General features: G+C 41.2%; 2 protein-coding genes across 2 annotated transcripts in view; both read right to left on the bottom strand.

Moving 5' to 3' along the window:
• LOC134671547 (uncharacterized) overlaps positions 1 to 8,046 on the bottom strand; it is a 28,808-nt gene extending 20,762 nt beyond the window's left edge. Inside the window, exons 1-2 of the mRNA XM_063529407.1 lie at positions 7,981 to 8,046; positions 3,589 to 3,666 (exon numbers count right to left, since the gene is read on the bottom strand). Of these exons, the coding sequence (XP_063385477.1) occupies positions 3,589 to 3,666; positions 7,981 to 8,046 (144 nt within the window). The remainder of the gene's footprint in view (positions 1 to 3,588; positions 3,667 to 7,980) is intronic.
• A 2,295-nt stretch (positions 8,047 to 10,341) lies between these two features.
• LOC134671159 (V-type proton ATPase catalytic subunit A) overlaps positions 10,342 to 18,852 on the bottom strand; it is a 30,297-nt gene continuing 21,786 nt past the window's right edge. The window contains exons 10-14 of the mRNA XM_063528928.1: positions 16,678 to 16,837; positions 16,344 to 16,413; positions 12,171 to 12,307; positions 11,690 to 11,879; positions 10,342 to 11,235 (exon numbers count right to left, since the gene is read on the bottom strand). Coding sequence (XP_063384998.1) covers positions 11,143 to 11,235; positions 11,690 to 11,879; positions 12,171 to 12,307; positions 16,344 to 16,413; positions 16,678 to 16,837 — 650 coding nt within the window. The 3' untranslated portion in view covers positions 10,342 to 11,142. The remainder of the gene's footprint in view (positions 11,236 to 11,689; positions 11,880 to 12,170; positions 12,308 to 16,343; positions 16,414 to 16,677; positions 16,838 to 18,852) is intronic.

The raw sequence follows: 18,852 nt of genomic DNA, 5'->3' as shown, positions 1-18,852 counted from the left end.
AATAAGGAAAGTAATGAAGGCACAGATGGAAATGAAAAACTAAGGGAAGGTAATGAAACACGAATAGAAGTATATTAAATATAAATTAACTTTATTAGTCAAAATCAAAGTGATAATATTTTAAACGATGGAACCATAAATAGCTTGGCTTTTAAAAAGTATATCTACCCTGTTGACCTGTTTCATATAATAACCTACTTTTTAACAATACTTTTTACGATGTTTCAGTATTTCTCTTCGGTCTCATTATATGTCAAAACTAGAAACATATAATAATGAGATTTGTAATGTAAAAAACTGCTTACATAAATGAAATTAAAAAAGCTTAAATTATCTAGAAATTGCTATAAAAAACAATCGTTAGTTTTGATATTATTCGGGAGAGAACTGCGGCATAAATTTAAACTTTCTAGTAGGTAAAGTGACTTAGCCGTCTTTGTAAAGAGCAGATGTTGTTTTTTTAAATAATGAAGTGGGCCAGATATTAGATTTAGGACACTACCATGATAAGCCGTTTCAAAGGGAACGGCGGGCCAAAGTAAAGCTGCAGGACAGCAGAGCTTGGAGACGAACAAATAGTTGTGTAAAAGCAAACTAGCGGACCGCAAACACGATGTTGAGCTCTAAAGCCGTTGGAGGTCGAAGAGCGTTCTCTACGAAACACCAAAACCCTGTGTAGATAGAGGCCAAGGGCCGAGTACGCCCGAATAATCAAAATACTTATTATAAATAACAAACTCCATAGGGTTGTAGACTCAACAAGTCGCACTTTCGAGGAAAAATGCAAAGGTCAAGCCGCAGGAGGGTCCGAGATCACATTGGTTAAATTTCAAGCTCTCTTAGTTCTCAAGTTAGGTCTTCTATGGAAGCGCAACGTGATCAGACGGACTGGGCTTTCAGCGTTTATGCGGATCTCGGCCTTTGGCCTCACTTAGCAAAGTTCTGCACTCTTACAGATTGATGTTTGGACTTGTACGGAAATGTGCCCCTATCTGAAGCTCCCCCGGGCCGTCGGCCTTGCTTTTTAATACATTCGGCTATTGGTTCTTGTTTGAGGTCAGCTCCACTGAAGCTCAGTCTTTGACCTCGCACGATTGTGCCCGCTGCCAATAGTTAAAAGAAATTTTGAACACCTCATGCGGAGCTCGCCTTTCGGCATCGCTTGCATTTCGGCATTGAAACAATTTAAGGTCTACTCTCCTGCGAAAGCTCGGCTTTCAGCCTTGCAGGAAGGCGCGCCACAATCGGACGCTCCGAGCTGCCTGCTCTTTCTTTGTGGAACTCGCAGAAAGGGGTGGGAATGGGACGCTCCTCTCCAGTTCTAGATGGTTTTGAACCATTGTTTCATGAACTTTCTGGATTTTTCTAAAGCTTGGCCTTTAAACGGTTACAAAGTTACAAGAAATTTCCCTGATACGGCCAACCCGTATTTTTAACTTAGCACAAGAAGAGGCTCCCGGGAGCAGATCTTTGTGAGACCCTCCTCATAAATATCTGCCCTCGGAGGGCTCGCTCTTGAGCTTTATTCCAGGACTATAAAAAGTTTTCAGTATGTTAATTAGCAGATAAGTTAGGCATTAGATAAGTTCCAATAGGTTCACTTGTCCAAAATGTTCCGCATTTATAAAATGTTGGAAATATGATGTATCTATCCGATATATTTACAATATTTGCCATGAAAAAAGAGACTAATTACGCTTACGCGCCTATCTGCTTATTTATATGCAATATCCACAACCAACAGGATTCCCATGACATAGTGTCGGGTATAGGTAAGAAATAACCTATACCCTGAAACTCTGTCAAACGGTCTAACGAAGTCGAAAGAATGGGACATACATACGTTTCAAAACATGAGAGTTATGATTTGAGAGCCTATGTGTGCATATAACTCTTGGGCTGTGGGCTAAAAACATAAAAAGGTATCACATCTGTCATACAAAATTATTGTTCATTTCCTTCCAGACTGGTTCATTTCCTTCATCCGAAAATATTGGGAGAAATGGAGAGGAATGAATTGGAGTGGAATGAACTTTCGACGGTTTTTTTAAATTTCTTTATCGTCTTTAAGGCTAGAATGTCATCAAGTAAAAGTAATGAAGATATGCCAAAATGCTAACAGATTATTAACAAGGTGATTTTTTTACAATATATAGCACCAAATTACTTAATGGATGGAAATGAGTAGTAACCGTGACAAAGTGCCTTTCCGGTGAGGAGAACCAAAATTACTCGTAAATCAAGAGCGCGAAACCTCCTTCGTTGACGTATTGCGGTAGACTAAGGTAGTAAAAACACGTAGCAATCACAGGTATTCGTGAATAAAGGCGCGTTTAGATTTGGCATGAGTTGCAATTTTTTAGAGTGAAAATGAAGTCTTTCGCGTGACAAAATTAAAAAGTGCGTTCTCTCTATGATAATTTAACTTTAAAAATGCGTACCATGTACCATTATAATACTGATTATTTGTTTATTTATAAACAATAATGGGAAGGAGGGTTTATCTGCAAATAATAGTGTTTTTAAATTTTTGAACCCAATGGTACGCCATTTTATGTCGAGGGAAATGAATTTTTCGCATGTTTTTAATTTTTATTTAATAGATCATTAGGTTTAGCTAAATTCCAAAACTGGCGCATTCTCCGTATCACATAAACATACCTTTTAAAAATAACCACATATAAAAAATTATAATTTTAAGGCTTGATGTGGGCTCGGACACCAAATCGGCACGAAACGGTAGAACGACCCATATGATACACCACAACGAAGGCGCAAAAATATCGGACTCGATCTTATTTGTAGAGCAATAGGAGAGCGTGACATACTTTTGTGCCGTACGTATTTTTGCGCCCTTCCTTGTGTATCATATTATTGCAGGTGACTGTACCCACCAACAGTGCTACAAGTAATTGACCACTCATAGAAGGAGTCTTTTCGGAAATCTCTCTATCTTCTTCTCACGTGTATCCCTTGCTTTTAGATTAAATTGTCTTAAAGGGCCGCTGTTGGCGTCGGCCCCACGCACGCCTTCCAAAACTCCGGGGCCCTATACTTAGTCCCGAGATGTGGAAAGGACAAACAAATAATGATAATGACATTAAATGCAGTCCGAACAGTCTCCTGGCCGCTGTTATATCTGATCCGGCCAGTAAAGTAATCAAACACTGGAATTCTATTCATTTAGAGTCCAGATGTAATATTTATTATAAATATACTAGCTGTTGCCCGCGACTTCGTCCGCGTGGAATCTTATCATCAACATTTTATTTATTTATTTATTTGAACTTTATTGCACAAAAGAAAACTTGTCGTACATATTATTATAGCTTTAGCGACTGAACGGCGAATGAAGGCAAGCCATTATTACTTATTTATTATTAAAACTTGGATCAATATCCCCACGCAAGCCTATCAAAAGACCGGGATTTACAGGTCATGAAATCCAAATAGTCGGCCACCGGCCACCGCACCGGCCACCGCGTCTGCATTAATATTATAGTTTTACCAACATAATTTGGTTAGTCTGCAATATGCCTATATTTCATATTATCAAGAGGCTTAGATAATTATAATGTTGTTAGTTACTTTTTGCTCCAGCATGCGCATCTGACGAGCCAAGATGTGCAGAACAGTCTGGATCATCTTGAAGTTCACTGTATTTCTCTGCAAATGATAAAATAACATCAGAGCTTGCTTTTGTAAGTTACTTATAGTGAATAGTGTATGTACAGTTAGCAGCAGAAGTTGCTAAGCGGGCCAGGTGTTCAAAATGATATTGACGCGACTTTATTGTTAAGAGAATAAGAGCGTGTCAAGGTAATTTTGAACACCTCGCCCGCTTAGCAACTTCTGCTGCTGACTGTACCTATAGTCTCTATCTTAAGGTATTTAAATAAAAATAAACAAACAATTTGTACCTACATTTTCGGGTAATTATAACATTTATTGGTTAACCAACCAAATACAAAACCGCCTGGATCAGTCACTAATCGACCTCACTTAATACTCACCTACATTATTTGATCATGTAATGTTTTCATCCCAATGCAATGAAATGAAAGCCAAGTTCAATATTAAGAATATATACGCTCCTTGAGAAACATAGTGTCACTATACAAAATGATTTGTGCCTGAAAATTCAACTTTTCAATAATGGAACAACGTCACTATTCGAATGGTTCTTAATTTTGTATCGTGACACTATGTTTCTCAAGGAGATATATATGTGTCGTTGTTGACTCGCCGACAAAAGAATTCAGATCTATATGGGTGCCAAGTTCTGTGTGGTGTAGAAAATCCTGAAATTATAAAGGATTTGACTTGGCTAGTTTTTACCAACAAACCAAATTTTAGAAAAGTAGCGTATAGGTATGTAAAAACTAGCCAAGACAAATCTTTTATAGTTTCAGGATTTTCTACACAACACAGAACTTGGCACCCATATAGCAGAGATGGGCATTTCGTAATTGATTCCTGATTCCACGATTACTCGAAATTACTTTGTAATCAGATTACCGATTCCCAGATTACTTTGTAATCTACAATACCAAATTCATCATCATCATCATCATTTCAGCCTATATACGTCCCACTGCTGAGCACAGGCCTCCTCTAATGCGCGAGAGGGCTTGGGCTATAGTCCCCACGCTAGCCCAATGCGGATTGGGGACTTCACATACACCTTTGAATTTCTTCGCAGATGTATGCAGGTTTATCCTCACGATGTTTTCCTTCACCGAAAAGCTAGTGGTAAATATCAAATGATATTTCGTACATAAGTTCCGAAAAACTCATTGGTACGAGCCGGGATTTGAACCCGCGACCTCCGGATTGAAAGTCGGGCGTCAAATCCACTCGGCCACAACTGCTTCCAAATAATCATCATCATCATCTCAGCCATAATACGTCCACTGCTGAACATAGGCCTCCCCCTTGGACCTCCATACGTGCCGGATGGGGGGTGAATGCCATAATCGCCACGCTTGGCAGGCGGGTTGGCGATCGCAGTCGAGTACACCGAATTTGAGGGACGCTGCTGCCCGTCCACCGGTGGTTTTGGACGTAGTTTAAGGACATACCCGGGTCCGTTTAAGGACATACCCGGGTCCAAATAATACCAAATTACTAAGTACAATTCCATTTGAGGAATCAGGAATACGTTTTTCTAATATTACAATTCCTAGGAATTGGAATCAATGTCGATTCCTCATTACAGGAATGCATTACTTGATTCCTTTCAGATTACATTTCGTACTTCTACTATCAAAAGTACATTTCGATAGTAGATATGTATAGATGTTGTTGATGTTGGCTGACTAGATATAAATGCACCTTATTTGAATCAGGTAAGCAGATTTCTAAAATGATGACAGTTTTGGAATCCAACATGTCTGTCGTGCACTTTGACATAAAAGTCGTCATGGGTGTCGTTTTATAGGTTTCAGGGAGTGCAGAATTCGAAAACGATGACAGTTTTGGAATCCGACATGTCTGCCGTGCACTTTGACATAAAAGTCGTCATGGGTGTCGTTTTATAGGTTTCAGGGAGTGCCGGTTTCGAAAATGATGACAGTTTTGGAATCCGACATGTCTGCCGTGCACTTTGACATAAAAGTCGTCATGGGTGTCGTTTTATAGGTTTCCGGGAGTGCCGGTTTCGTAAATGATGACAGTTTTGGAATCCGGCATGTCTGCCATGCACTTTGACATAAAAGTCGTCATGGGTGTCGTTTTATAGGTTTCAGGGAGTGCAGAATTCGAAAATGATGACAGTTTTGTAATCCGACATGCCTGCCGTGCACTTTGACATAAAGGTCGTCATGGGTGTCGTTTTATAGGTTTCAGGGAGTGCCGGTTTCGAAAATGGTGACAGTTTTGGAATCTGACATGTCTGCCGTGCACTTTGACATAAAAGTCGTCATGGGTATCGTTTTATAGGTTTCAGGGAGTGCAGAATTCGAAAATGATGACAGTTATGAAATCCGATATGTCTGCCGTGCACTTTGACATAGAAGTCGTCATGGGTGTCGTTTTATAGGTGTCTGGGAGTGCAGAATTCGAAAATGGTGACAGTTATGGAATCCGATATGTCTGCCGTGCACTTTGACATAAAAGTCGTCATGGGTGTCGTTTTATTTATAGGTTTCTGGGAGTGCCGGTTTCGAAAATGATGACAGTTTTGGAATACAACATATCTGCCGTGCACTTTGACATAAAAGTCCTCATGGGTGTCGTTTTATAGGTTTGAGGGAGCGCCGGTTTCGAAAATGATGACATTTTTGGAATCCAATATGTCTGCCGTGCACTTTGACATAAAAGTCGTTATGGGTGTCCGTTTATAGGTCAACTGCATTACTTTTTTCTGCACTCCCTGAAACCTATAAAACGACACCCATGACGACTTTTATGTCAAAGTGCACGGCAGACATGTCGAATTCCAAAACTGTCATCATTTTCGAATTCTGCACTCTCTGAAACCTATGAAACGACATCCATGACGACTTTTATGTCAAAGTGCACGGCAGACAAGTTGGATTCCAAAACTGTCATCATTTTCGAATTCTGCACTCCCTGAAACCTATAAAACGACACCCATGACGACTTTTATGTCAAAGTGCACGGCAGACATGTCGGATTCCAAAACTGTCATCATTTTCGAAACCGGCAGTCCCTGAAACCTATAAAACGACACCCATGACGACTTTTATGTCAAAGTGCACGGCAGACATGTCGGATTCCAAAACTGTCATCATTTTCGAAACCGGCACTCCCAGAAACCTATAAAACGACACCCATGACGACTTTTATGTCAAAGTGCACGGCAGACATGACCTTGTTGTTGTAAGTTTGTGACCCAAATACGGACATGTAACGTAAACAAACATGGGGGCCACTTTTGGGGGATAATGAAAAAATTAAAAAATTAAAAATTTCAAACTACTTATATCATGTTACATATCAAATGAAAGAGCTTATTGTAAGGATCTCAAATTTTTTTTTTTTATAATGTTCGAATAAACTGTTTAGAAGTTATTTAAGAAAATAGGCAAAAAATGACCATTCCCCCACCTTTATCTCCGAAACTACTAGGTCTAAAATTAAAAAAAAAATACATAATATAGGTCTATACCTATAGATGACAGGAAAACCTATTAGAAATGTACAGTCAAGTGTGAGATTAATTACAGTTTTTGATCCGACCCCTACGGATTTTTTAAAGAGATTTCACTCACGTTTCACATAAAAAATAGATTGTTAAAAATTGTGATACGGAACCCTTGGAACGCGAGTCCGACTCGCACTTGGCCGGTTTTTGCTTATAACTTTTGATATTTTTGTGTGCTAAAATACACGCTTCGGATACATTTTTCTAGGCATCATGACGAATCTATGAGGTATCACACGTATTTTTAGGAGTATTATTTTTCACCGTTTTCTTTTCAGGATCTCGAACAGAGTAATAGTTAAATGTGATCGCCTGATCGCCATCGATGACTGAATTATAAAAATTGGTTCCTGATCACCGATTACATTTCTTGGTGTATATACTTCGGCGATCTCGGAAACGGCTCTAACGATTTCGATGAAATTTGCTATATGGGGTTTTTCGGGGCCGATAAATCGATATAGCTAGATCTTACTTCTGGGGAAACGTACATTTTTGAGTTTTTATATGTTTTCCGAGCAAAGCTCGGTCTCCCAGATATTTACTATGTATACTCGTATTAAGTCCATCTCCCTGGGGCCAATAGCTATGGAGACGTCCTCGACGCTCAGCAGCGGGATCTTGTCGCTCATGTTGATGTTTAATCTACTCGTAATTACCCTATCTCACGTATCCAACTCTGGAGTTACCTCTATTGGACCCATGGCTAAGGAGATCAGGTCCTCGACGCTCAGCAGCAGGGCCTTGTCGCTCATGTTGATGTTTAATCTACTCGTAATTACCCTATCTCACGTATCGAACTCTGGAGTTACCTCTATTGGACCCATGGCTAAGGAGATGAGGTCCTCGACGCTCAGCAGCAGGGCCTTGTCGCTCATGTTGATGTTTAATCTACTCGTAATTACCCTATCTCACGTATCGAACTCTGGAGTTACCTCTATTGGACCCATGGCTAAGGAGATGAGGTTCTCGACGCTCAGCAGCAGGGCCTTGTCGCTCATGTTGATGTTTAATCTACTCGTAATTACCCTATCTAACGTATCTAACTGTGGAGTTACCTCTATTGGGCCCATGGCTAAGGAGATGAGGTCCTCGACGCTCAGCAGCAGGGCCTTGTCGCTCATGGCGGGCGACGACAGCGATATCATCGACATCTTGATGTTTTCTTCCCTCCCTCTTCTTCTTCTTCCTTCTGACTTCCCTCAGACACTAAACTTGATCAAGTCGCGCTTGTAAATATTTCTAAAAATTTACCAACGACCAAACATTTAGGCATGTTTTGACATTATTTATAGATGTCAGTTGGATACCTAAATGTCAAGAGTATTTGCTTTAGGAACAGTTTTAGAATCAGCCAGTTTAGTCAAACACTTTTCCAGGCATAGAGTCTGTTCGGAAAGTGAAGTTGTGGAATGTATTGGGCCTTGATTGGGCCCCATACATTACACGACTCTTGTCTTTCCGCACAGACTCTAGTACCAACGGCAACATCGGTGGACCTTATGCCTTTTGTAATAAAATTTACCGATGGACGCATGTGGATGCATTCGAAAGTTTGATCAGATATCGCAATTCCATGAAAATTTCATTACTTAAAAGTCCCGCTGCAGTCATTTCGCGCAAGACACGTCTGCGAGTGAGGCTCACAGAATTGCTGACAGATTGCTCACAGACCAACCACCTAAGTAATAGATTAAGCCAAAGAGTAAAGTATTGGCTAGAGCATTTACCAACTGGAGACGTTAATGTCTGTCATTTTCTGTACGAAACAGCCTGCCGTTTATTGCGGGGAGATAGCAGGGAGGCTTCGGGGAGGGGACGTCAAATGCCATTTCTACATGATTTTTATGGAAGGTAGAGGTACTTACTTCTACACTCCATAATGAATTAATGATTTGTACGTAACGTACAACCAGCCGTGTCATTCGGCATTCCATTCAAAAGTTTGCACAATGAGGAGGCACACTGAAAGGTTAGGACAGATGTCGCCTCTGTAATCCGTCATTGTTTACGATTTGTGACAAGCGTATGGTTGCGAATTTTTTTACTAATACGTGCGACCGGTTCATGGGTGTTTATTGTTGCGCCTGTGAACGGGTTCCAGCGGGCGTTCTACATGACATTAAAGCTCTCTAACGGGCCTCTACGTGTTGGATCTATAGATGGTCAAGCAAATCTTGTCAGTAGAAAAAGGCGCGAAATTTAAATTTTCTATGGGACGATATCCTTTCGCGCCTACATTTTTCAAATTTGCCGCTTTTTTCTACTGACAAGATCTGCTTGATCCAGTATATATCCCCACGCAAGCCTATCAAAAGACCGGGATTTATAGGCCCGTGAATTCCAAAATGGAGAAACAAATAATAATATTGCTTGTGGCGAGCTGACGGTGAGTGGCGACACCGCGGACCCCTATTCCAGAGGGCCCTGTCATCTGGCCCTCGCCTCTGTGCTTGCCTTGATTGGCCGGCCAGAGTGGAGTAGCAAGAGCGGGACCTATGCTCCAGGTTGGAAGTGTAAAATGTCATAAGGCCGGTGGCCCGCTGAACGGATTACCGGGATCTGGCTACCGCAGACTCACCTCTCGACAACCTCATAAGCCACTCCAAAGTGTTGCCCTGTTGTCGCACTGTGCGTGCGGCCATTGCGGGGCCCACCCAACGAGTTGGCGAGTCACCACCTGTCATTTACAATTTTGAGACTGATTGTCACGGCAGGTGTCCGCTAGTCTCTCCCATAGCCCATTATCCAGTCCATCCAACTTTCCCCCATGACCTTAGTTCCCATCGCAGCACAAAAGTGCTGCACTGCAATAGTCTTTGCACCTGGCGGGGACCATCTCCGGATGTATCACATTGTGCGTTCGGGGATAGTATCCGCCACGTGTATCCCTTGCTTTTAGATTAAAGTGTCTTAAAGGGCCTCTGCGCTGTTGGCTTCGGCCCCACGTACGCCTCCCAAAGGTCCGGGACCCCATGGTCCCGAGAAATGGACAAGACATACAAATAATAATAATATAGCCTAATAAAATTGTGCTCAGGGTTTTCTTTGGGGGTTTTATTCGTTCGCTTTTACCAGTGATTTTGACTGTTGAGTTTTGGATGACAACGAATGGCAATGAAAGGAATATAAATGTATTTAATAGCAGCGCACCCTACTCAATAAATACAACATTAATATTTAATATATTTATTATTTATAATAACTCTCGTCTCCTCTCAACACTTAACGTCACAGAGCCGAAACAGCAAGAATCTCGAGCAATACGAGCAAATCGTTAATATTTGTACAACTGGAACCGACTTAATACTGAACACAAACTGCCGTAGACCGGCGAGCTGAAGCGTTAACACGATTTTGATTAACTCTAAATATAACGTGGAATGCAAGAGGATTTCATTGATTGATACATTGATTTCGAAAATTCACACAAAATATCATCGGGCAAATAATTCATAGTTAGTGTATATAAATAGTATATTTTATTTAATAATAAAAACTAATCAACCGATGGTGCGACGCACCGAGTGGGAACAATATTTACAATGGACGCGGCCCAACAGCTTTAAATAAGTAATACATGTACTTAACAACCTATGCACTCTCTACATAGACAATTAGGATTACGATCCGTGGCGTGGCGTCTACTATCCGGAGACTTTTGTGCAGTATATTCAAGTGCTAAAATTAAACACTACAAGCAGATAAAAGTGTCGGGCCGACGACTCTTTGAACGCTTTACGTCATAAATAGTGAGTGAGCACACGCAAGTGTGAAGGTTTCTTTAACAGGGTACGCCATAACACTTAAATGTGTTCACCAGTTACGACGCTTCTTGTGTTCTAGGCGTTCAAAAGGTTAAACTGTCATATAACAGCTACCTGCAGCACTAATGGGGTTATATAGGACAGACGACGTCACGCCACGGATGGAATATGAACAGGGCCGTGCCGAGTCCGGCCGCCCTGCCGCGTCTAGTCCTCGAGGTTGCGGAAGGCGGCGGCCATGTCCTCGAGCAGCTGGTCGAAGTCCGCTTTGATCTTAGCCTCGCCTTCTTTCACGGGGTCCTGCCACCGAAACATTGCATTAAAATTATTTATTTTATACGACTTGGATTTTTTTTAGGTCTAGTCACTTAACTTGACCTCGGCCAGCAAGTTCTGCGCGTGTCCAAACTGTCATAAGCTACTATTTTTTTATTCTTGTCGTGAATAAAACAATTTAAATGACAACAATTTTGCCCCTCAGATTATCTGTCAGTTCAATATGATTTTCAAAATTTGATGTACAAATTACTAAATAAAATAATATTTATGATGCAGTTATTTGTTCGTTTTGGCGGGTGTAAGTCAGAAGATACCACAGAAAGGTCTCCCTGCACTGAAACGTAGGCATATCAAACTCACATATTCAGAAATAATTATCAGGCATATTGTGGTATTTATTGGAGAAATCCTACATTTAGTAGCAGTCTTTAATCATGACTAGGAAGGTCGAGAAGATAATGAGAAGTAGACTGACCTTGAACTTCATGGAGGAGAGCTGGTAGAGGATGGGGCCCATGGCGTCGCGGATGGTGTTCCACGTGACCTTGTTGTCGGACTGCGCGGTCGCCTCCACGGCGTGTCGCGACATGTCGTAGAACGCGATCATGTTCTTCAGCATGCCAACTGTCTTGTAGAACGGGCAGAAGCGATCGTAGGCTGAGTAGCTGTCGAGTATATTAAAGGTATTCATTAATAACAATTAAATATAATGAAAAAATATCCGATTATGTTAAATGTTAATTCACTTCGAATTCAATTTCAAATGTGAATAAAGTTATATGGTGATTACTGATTATAGACTCATATTTTGACGATTCTTCGACACAATTTTTCTCTTAATTTTACACTGCTTAGAAACGGTAAAAAATATTTTTTTTCCCGTGACTAACTTCCACGTGAAATTAGATGAGATTTGAGTGACTCCCCTACCTGCCCTCAACACACAAGAACGGTACCTGTTCTGCTGCAGGAAGTCGTCCTTGAGCAGCTTGGCGACCTCGAGCGTGATCTTGTCGGTCTCGGCCAGCGACGCCTTGCCGACCAGCTGCACGATTTCTGACAGATCTTCTTCTTCCTGAAGGATCTCCTTGACCTGTCATGTGTCAAATGGTCACTTCTTAGGTTCTTTGAAAAATAAAATACAAAATTATCAGTAGTACATATCATCTCCATTATCTCCCTCGTAGCTGGGGTTCTAAGGTCCACCACCTTGCATTTTGGAGACAAAGCAAACCGCTTGGAACAGGTGTTCCTGGGGATGATCTGAGCCGATTAAGCCCGGTTGCCAAGAGGTTCCACCCAGCAGGTGGGCAGGGGAGGGGGGGCAAATGTGGCTCCGGCGCGCCTCACTCTAAGCTATATATCTGCATACATCTAGCAAGTATATCAAGTTTGGTGTCTTTTTCGTGTAATTCGAGGATGAAAAATTCATTTCTGTGACTAAATTTTCACTCTTCCATACAAAAAAATCGAGAAATTAAAAATTCCAAAAAAATCTTTCCACTTTTTTTTTCGAAAATCCTCTACAAAATTAAAACTATGAGGATTTGCTCTAGAAAAAAAATACCTGTGAATAGCCCAGTTATCTTACTATATAGAATAGTAAACTTGTTAAACATTTTTTTTTCATAACTCTGATAAAAAAAATGTTTTGTGTCGCGCGGCGTACCTGCATTGTAAGAGCGGTATGCAGCGTTTAGGATTTTTAAGTATGTTTCGATGGTTTCTGATAAGTTGTTATTCTTCTGGTTGTAGAAAATTACTTCTGGACGTGATATATATACAAATATAAATTAAACGTATAAATATAGATGTTGGGAAAACTTTCGCCAATAGAGTTATTATAAATGTGATAAAATTAACAAAGCAGATGTTTGATTAAAATGCGGGTTAAAATACGAGTAAGATATATATTGTTCGCAATTGCCACTACATGCCCATGGGTCCGTGCATTTTAGTTTTTTCTTAACGCAGTTGCACCTCCCTGTCCATTTTGTTTTGCAGCGGCAACGAATAAGCTCTAAACAAGCAGCAGCCGCCGCAGGTAGGCTTGTACATATGGGCTCCCAATAACCATTTTGTTTGGACCAGCTCCAGTCAGCAGGACATGGAAGCTGTTGCTGAGGGGCTATAATCTGTCCCCAAACATAGCCTCCTTGGTAAACTGCACGGAGAATATGTTTACGTAGGTAGCGCATCTTCCATTGGAGGCAGATTCTCTAACTGAAGATTATTTTTTGTAAAAAGTACTTTTCGGCACTCTTTTACACTTGTACTTGTACCTGATCCGAACACTGTAACACAATGCATAGTATCAAAATAATGTCTAAGGACCAATTCACATCTCGTAATTCAAATCTGTTCAGATTTAATATTGTAAGACTCTTACTTGTCATACAAGACAATAACATTTTTTTCCAAAATTGGCTGCTCAATGTTGTTTTGTTTACCGTATTTAAATCCCTCCGGAACATTACAAGGACCACTAAAACCAGGATTGTCAGATCCCTCATATTTCCCACTTTTCTGTATGCTGTATGTCTCACATGGACACTAAGGGCATCCGAAAAACAGAAAGTGAATGCACTAGAGATGTGGTGCTGGAGACGAATGCTGGGCATATCATGGACTGAGCATCAATTATTGAGGAGCTTGGCATTAAAGAGCGGTTGCTTTCTACGGGCAAAACTCGGTACTCAACTTCTTTCGACACGTGTCTCGTCGAGACGGAACCTCTACAGAACGTCTAGTTGTGCAAGAAAGAGTAGGAGGTGACAGGGCTAGGGGAAGATCTCTAATGAGATGTACTGACCAAACCAAATCAGTGTGTCGGTCACAGTAAGCGAATGCTTACGAAAAGCAGCTCTACGGGAGGAATGGCGACGTGTCGTTAAATGAGTCGCTCACCGCAGTATACGAGACAGCTCACCAGGGCAATTGGTCAAGTGCTGCAAACTTTCTTTAAATATATGATTTTATTTGTAACGCATAGATATATAATTTATTTTACAGGACCAGAAAGGTCAGAAGTCTTGTCATTCTTCCACACCTTTTCAGGTTGCGACACTGTTTCTTTTTTGTATGGACAGGGAAAAAAGCGTATTTCAAGCTTGGAGCGCATATCCTGCCGTAACGGAGGGGTTTAAATACGGCAAACAAGGCAATATTGAGCAGGCATTGCCAATATTGATAAAAATTGTGTGGATGTCTTGTATGGCAAGTAAGAGTCTTACAATAGTAAGTATGGACAGATTTGAATTACGAGGTGTGAATTGGCCCCTAGACGTTATTTTAACAAAATGCATAGTATTTTGTTACTGATTTTACGAGTACATCAGGTACAAGTACGAGTGCAAAAGAGTGCCGAAAAGTACTTTTTACAAAAAAAAATCTTCAGTTAGAGAATCTGCATCCAATGGAAGATGCCCTACCCACGTAAACATATTTCTCCGTGCAGTTTACCAAGGAGGCTATGTTTGGGGACAGATTATAGCCCCTCAGCAACAGCTTCCATGTCCTGCTGACTGGAGCTGGTCCAAACAAAATGGTTATTGGGAGCCCATATGTACAAGCCTACCTGCGGCGGCTGCTGCTTGTTTAGAGCTTATTCGTTGCCGCTGCAAAACAAAATGGACAGGGAGGTGCAACTGCGTTAAGAAAAAACTAAAATGCACGGACCCATGGGCATGTAGTGGCAATTGCGAACAATATATATCTTACTCGTATTTTAACCCGCATTTTAATCAAACATCTGCTTTGTTAATTTTATCACATTTATAATAACTCTATTGGCGAAAGTTTTCCCAACATCTATATTTATACGTTTAATTTATATTTGTATATATATCACGTCCAGAAGTAATTTTCTACAACCAGAAGAATAACAACTTATCAGAAACCATCGAAACATACTTAAAAATCCTAAACGCTGCATACCGCTCTTACAATGCAGGTACACCGCGCGACACAAAACATTTTTTTTATCAGAGTTATGAAAAAAAAATGTTTAACAAGTTTACTATTCTATATAGTAGGATAACTGGGCTATTCACAGGTATTTTTTTTCTAGAGCAAATCCTCATAGTTTTAATTTTGTAGAAGATTTTCGAAAAAAGAAGTGAAAAGATTTTTTTGGAATTTTTAATTTCTCGATTTTTTTGTATGGAAGACTGAAAATTTAGTCACAGAAATGAATTCTTCATCCTCGAATTACACGAAAAAGACACCAAACTTGATATAGTTGCTAGATGTATGCAGATATATAGCTTAGAGTGAGGCGCGCCGGAGCCACATTTGCCCCCCCTCCCCTGCCCACCTGCTGGGTGGAACCTCTTGGCAACCGGGCTTAATCGGCTCAGATCACCCCCAGAAACACCTGTTCCAAGCGGTTTGCTTTGTCTCCAAAATGCAAGGTCCCCTTAGAAAACAGGACCTTAGAACTTCTGCTATCGCGTTATCCCGGCATTTTGCCACGGCTCATGGGAGCCTGGGGTCCGCTTGGCAACTTATCCCAAGAATTGGCGTAGGTACTAGTTTTGTCAGGCCATCTGACCTTCCAAACCAGAGGGTAAACTAGGCCTTATTGGGATTAGTCCGGTTTCCTCACGATGTTTTCCATCACCGAAAAGCGACTAGTAAATAAATATCAAATGATATTTCGTACATAAGTTTCGAAAAACTCATTAGTGCGAGCCGGGGTTTGAACCTGCGACCTCCGGAATGAATTGTCAGTAGATAATCGCCACTAACCCCCTTATTCATGAATGTTTATTAAACGTGTCAAGCCGATAATAATCGTTTGTATTTCCGACGTATTGGTATGATGGAAAGGGACAAACGATTGTTATCGGCTTCTCAACTTTAGTAAATGTTTATGAATAAGGGGGTAAATGTTTTTCCAAACCCTTAGTCACAGTCTGGGAGGTGAATATGTTCGTCATACCGCACAAGTCGTATTTTGAATGAAATCGCGACAAATGCAAAAATTTTTGGCAACTGAAAGTGAAAAGGCTGAATAATATTTGAAAAGTTTAAAAACAGCCTATATAAGACTAGTCTCGTTACTTTTTTACCATTTATCATGCCAATGATATATCCCCACAACTTTTTTTATAGGGTATAGTGGTTACCTTGGTCCTGAGGGGCACGAAGTCGGGGTAGTTCTTGTCATAGAAGTCATCGAGAGCGCGCATGTACTTGCTGCAAACAAAACACGAATTGGTATGTATATCAATTTTTTATAAAATTAGCATGATGTTAATAAACTAGATAACATCTAGGAAAGAGTTATATTACTAAGAATACATTATCTAAAATGTATATTTCATTGAGATAGACTGAGCGCAATCATATAGGCTTGTCTCTATGCGTTGTATATTTAATTGGCAACGGTCGTTCTAATAACCAGACGAGCGAAGCGATGTCTTAGAGCATATTTCATAAATTGGCGAACTAATATAGTACCTGTAAGAGATGAGCCAGTTGATGGAGGGGAAGTGCTTTCTCTGGGCGAGCTTTTTGTCGAGACCCCAGAACACCTGGACGATGCCGAGGGTGGCGGCGGTCACGGGGTCCGAGAAGTCTCCGCCGGGCGGCGATACGGCGCCCACGATGGACACCGAACCTGGGAGAGAGGAAAAGTTCATCGATCTGCCGAAGAAACCGCTAACGTACTTCCTTAAATTTGATATACTTTCTGATCTGACATTTTTACACGTCAGATAATCATTCGGCGGTGTAAAAATACACAAGCGGGAAGCCTTAATCGAAGCGTGATCGATAATCAATCATCATACGCGTCACGCCACGAGGTATCACCAACACGGCGGAGCGGCCGTCAAAAACTAGTCGGAGAACGGGACGACGCGCTAACGCATCGCCTAAAGCGCGGGGTGGAATATAACAGGTGACGCGACGAGTCACCCTCCCTACCGGGGTCGCCCGGGCACCGGACGCGACCGTCGCGTTCATAGACGGCCAGACTAGACATGTGCGCCGCGCCGCCGCGCCGCCGCCGCCGACGATTTTTCCACGCCGCCGCCGCCGATAAATATGACCGGCGTATAATCGGCGTGGGAAATTTTGATACCTATCGTGTCTTATTCCATGTTGCGTAGTGAGTAGATAGTGTCAGAGGTATGATTTAAAGATCCTTATGCTTTTTCGCTTATTATTTGCCAGTGAAGCATATTAGCATAATTTTTGTTGTTGCGGTGTTAGCTGTGACAACGATTTAGCGTTAATTTAAACAAGATCTTGTTTCAGGATCTCAGGTTATTATTTGATATTTTATCGCACAGCTTTTTTGTAGAACGCATTTTGTTTTACATCAATAGTCTCTTTATTGTCAGTTTAATCAGTGAACTAAAGTCAAGAAAATAGCAGGTTCATATCCTAGGACATAAACATGCTATTTTCTTTTTAGAATCTCCAGCAAGCTGTAATTGCGTATTTTATGATTTCTCGTATGATTCTGGTGACACGCATGAGGGTCATCAACAAGACATCAATGTCATCATATGATAGATATGATTTGATTTATTTATCACATAATATACAATTTCATTTAAAAATACACACGATCAATTCTTAGTCATTTTATGGTGATTATCAGCTTCTTTTACTTAGTAATAAATATTTCAATCAAAATTATAAAAGTCAGGTTAAAGCTTCGTAATAAGCTATACCTAAACAATGATACCTACTTATAGGAACTTAAATCACCAAATATCTTCACTAAGCTAGGAGTAAAGAAAACAAAGTAGACCTTAATATTCTATAAAACGGGACACTCCAAAGACATTCTGTTGAGCGAATCATCCGGCCAGATAAGTTTACTTTCGAAAACGACGATATCTTTAGTCTTACATAGTTTTCTGTTAAACTTCAGTTCAGACAAATGTAAAGTATTCATCATTATATCGTAACAAATCCTAAGTGAGGCGACAGCGGCTGGGAAAAGTCAATATAGATTTAAGGCAACTTAAAGATTTTTTGTGTTTTATTTGTATTTCGCTTAAAAGTAAGTAAAAATACTGCCTAAAATGTAGCGTTTTAAAGTAGGTATCCTTTTTAATTTAATATTTAAACATACCGTTGGTAACCATTAGGTAGGTATTGGTAATAAATGGTTGCCAAGTGACATGCCGGGATATGATTTTCGGCAATAATTTAGAAAACACACATAATATGCTTTGGATAGCCTAGTAAATACTCAGAAGTAGAGTTTCTACAGCCACGTTCTCATGCAGTATCAAAAATTATGCCACGCCGATTTCACGCCGATCACGCCGCCGCCGCCGGTCAAAAAATCATCGGACGCCGCCGCCGATGATTTTGCCATCGGCGCACACCTCTAGGCCAGACCGGCGAGCCGGACCACCGAACATCTCACACGGAGCCCGCCCCGGCGGATACAGAGTCCGGCATCATAAACCAGGCGTAAAACGGGGCGAAGCGTTTCCGGGTCAGCCGTACGACGGGGGGTACTCACCCTCGCGGTCGGGGTTGCCGAGGCACTTGACGCGGCCGGCACGCTCGTAGAAGGAGGCGAGGCGCGCGCCCAGGTAGGCGGGGTAGCCGGAGTCCGCCGGCATCTCCGCCAGCCGGGTACTCACCCTCGCGGTCGGGGTTGCCGAG

This window comes from Cydia fagiglandana, chromosome 15, assembly GCF_963556715.1.
Source record: "Cydia fagiglandana chromosome 15, ilCydFagi1.1, whole genome shotgun sequence".
Classification (NCBI taxonomy): domain Eukaryota; kingdom Metazoa; phylum Arthropoda; class Insecta; order Lepidoptera; family Tortricidae; genus Cydia; species Cydia fagiglandana.
Note: the sequence above shows the minus strand (reverse complement) of the source record. Positions and strands in the feature narration are given on the sequence as shown.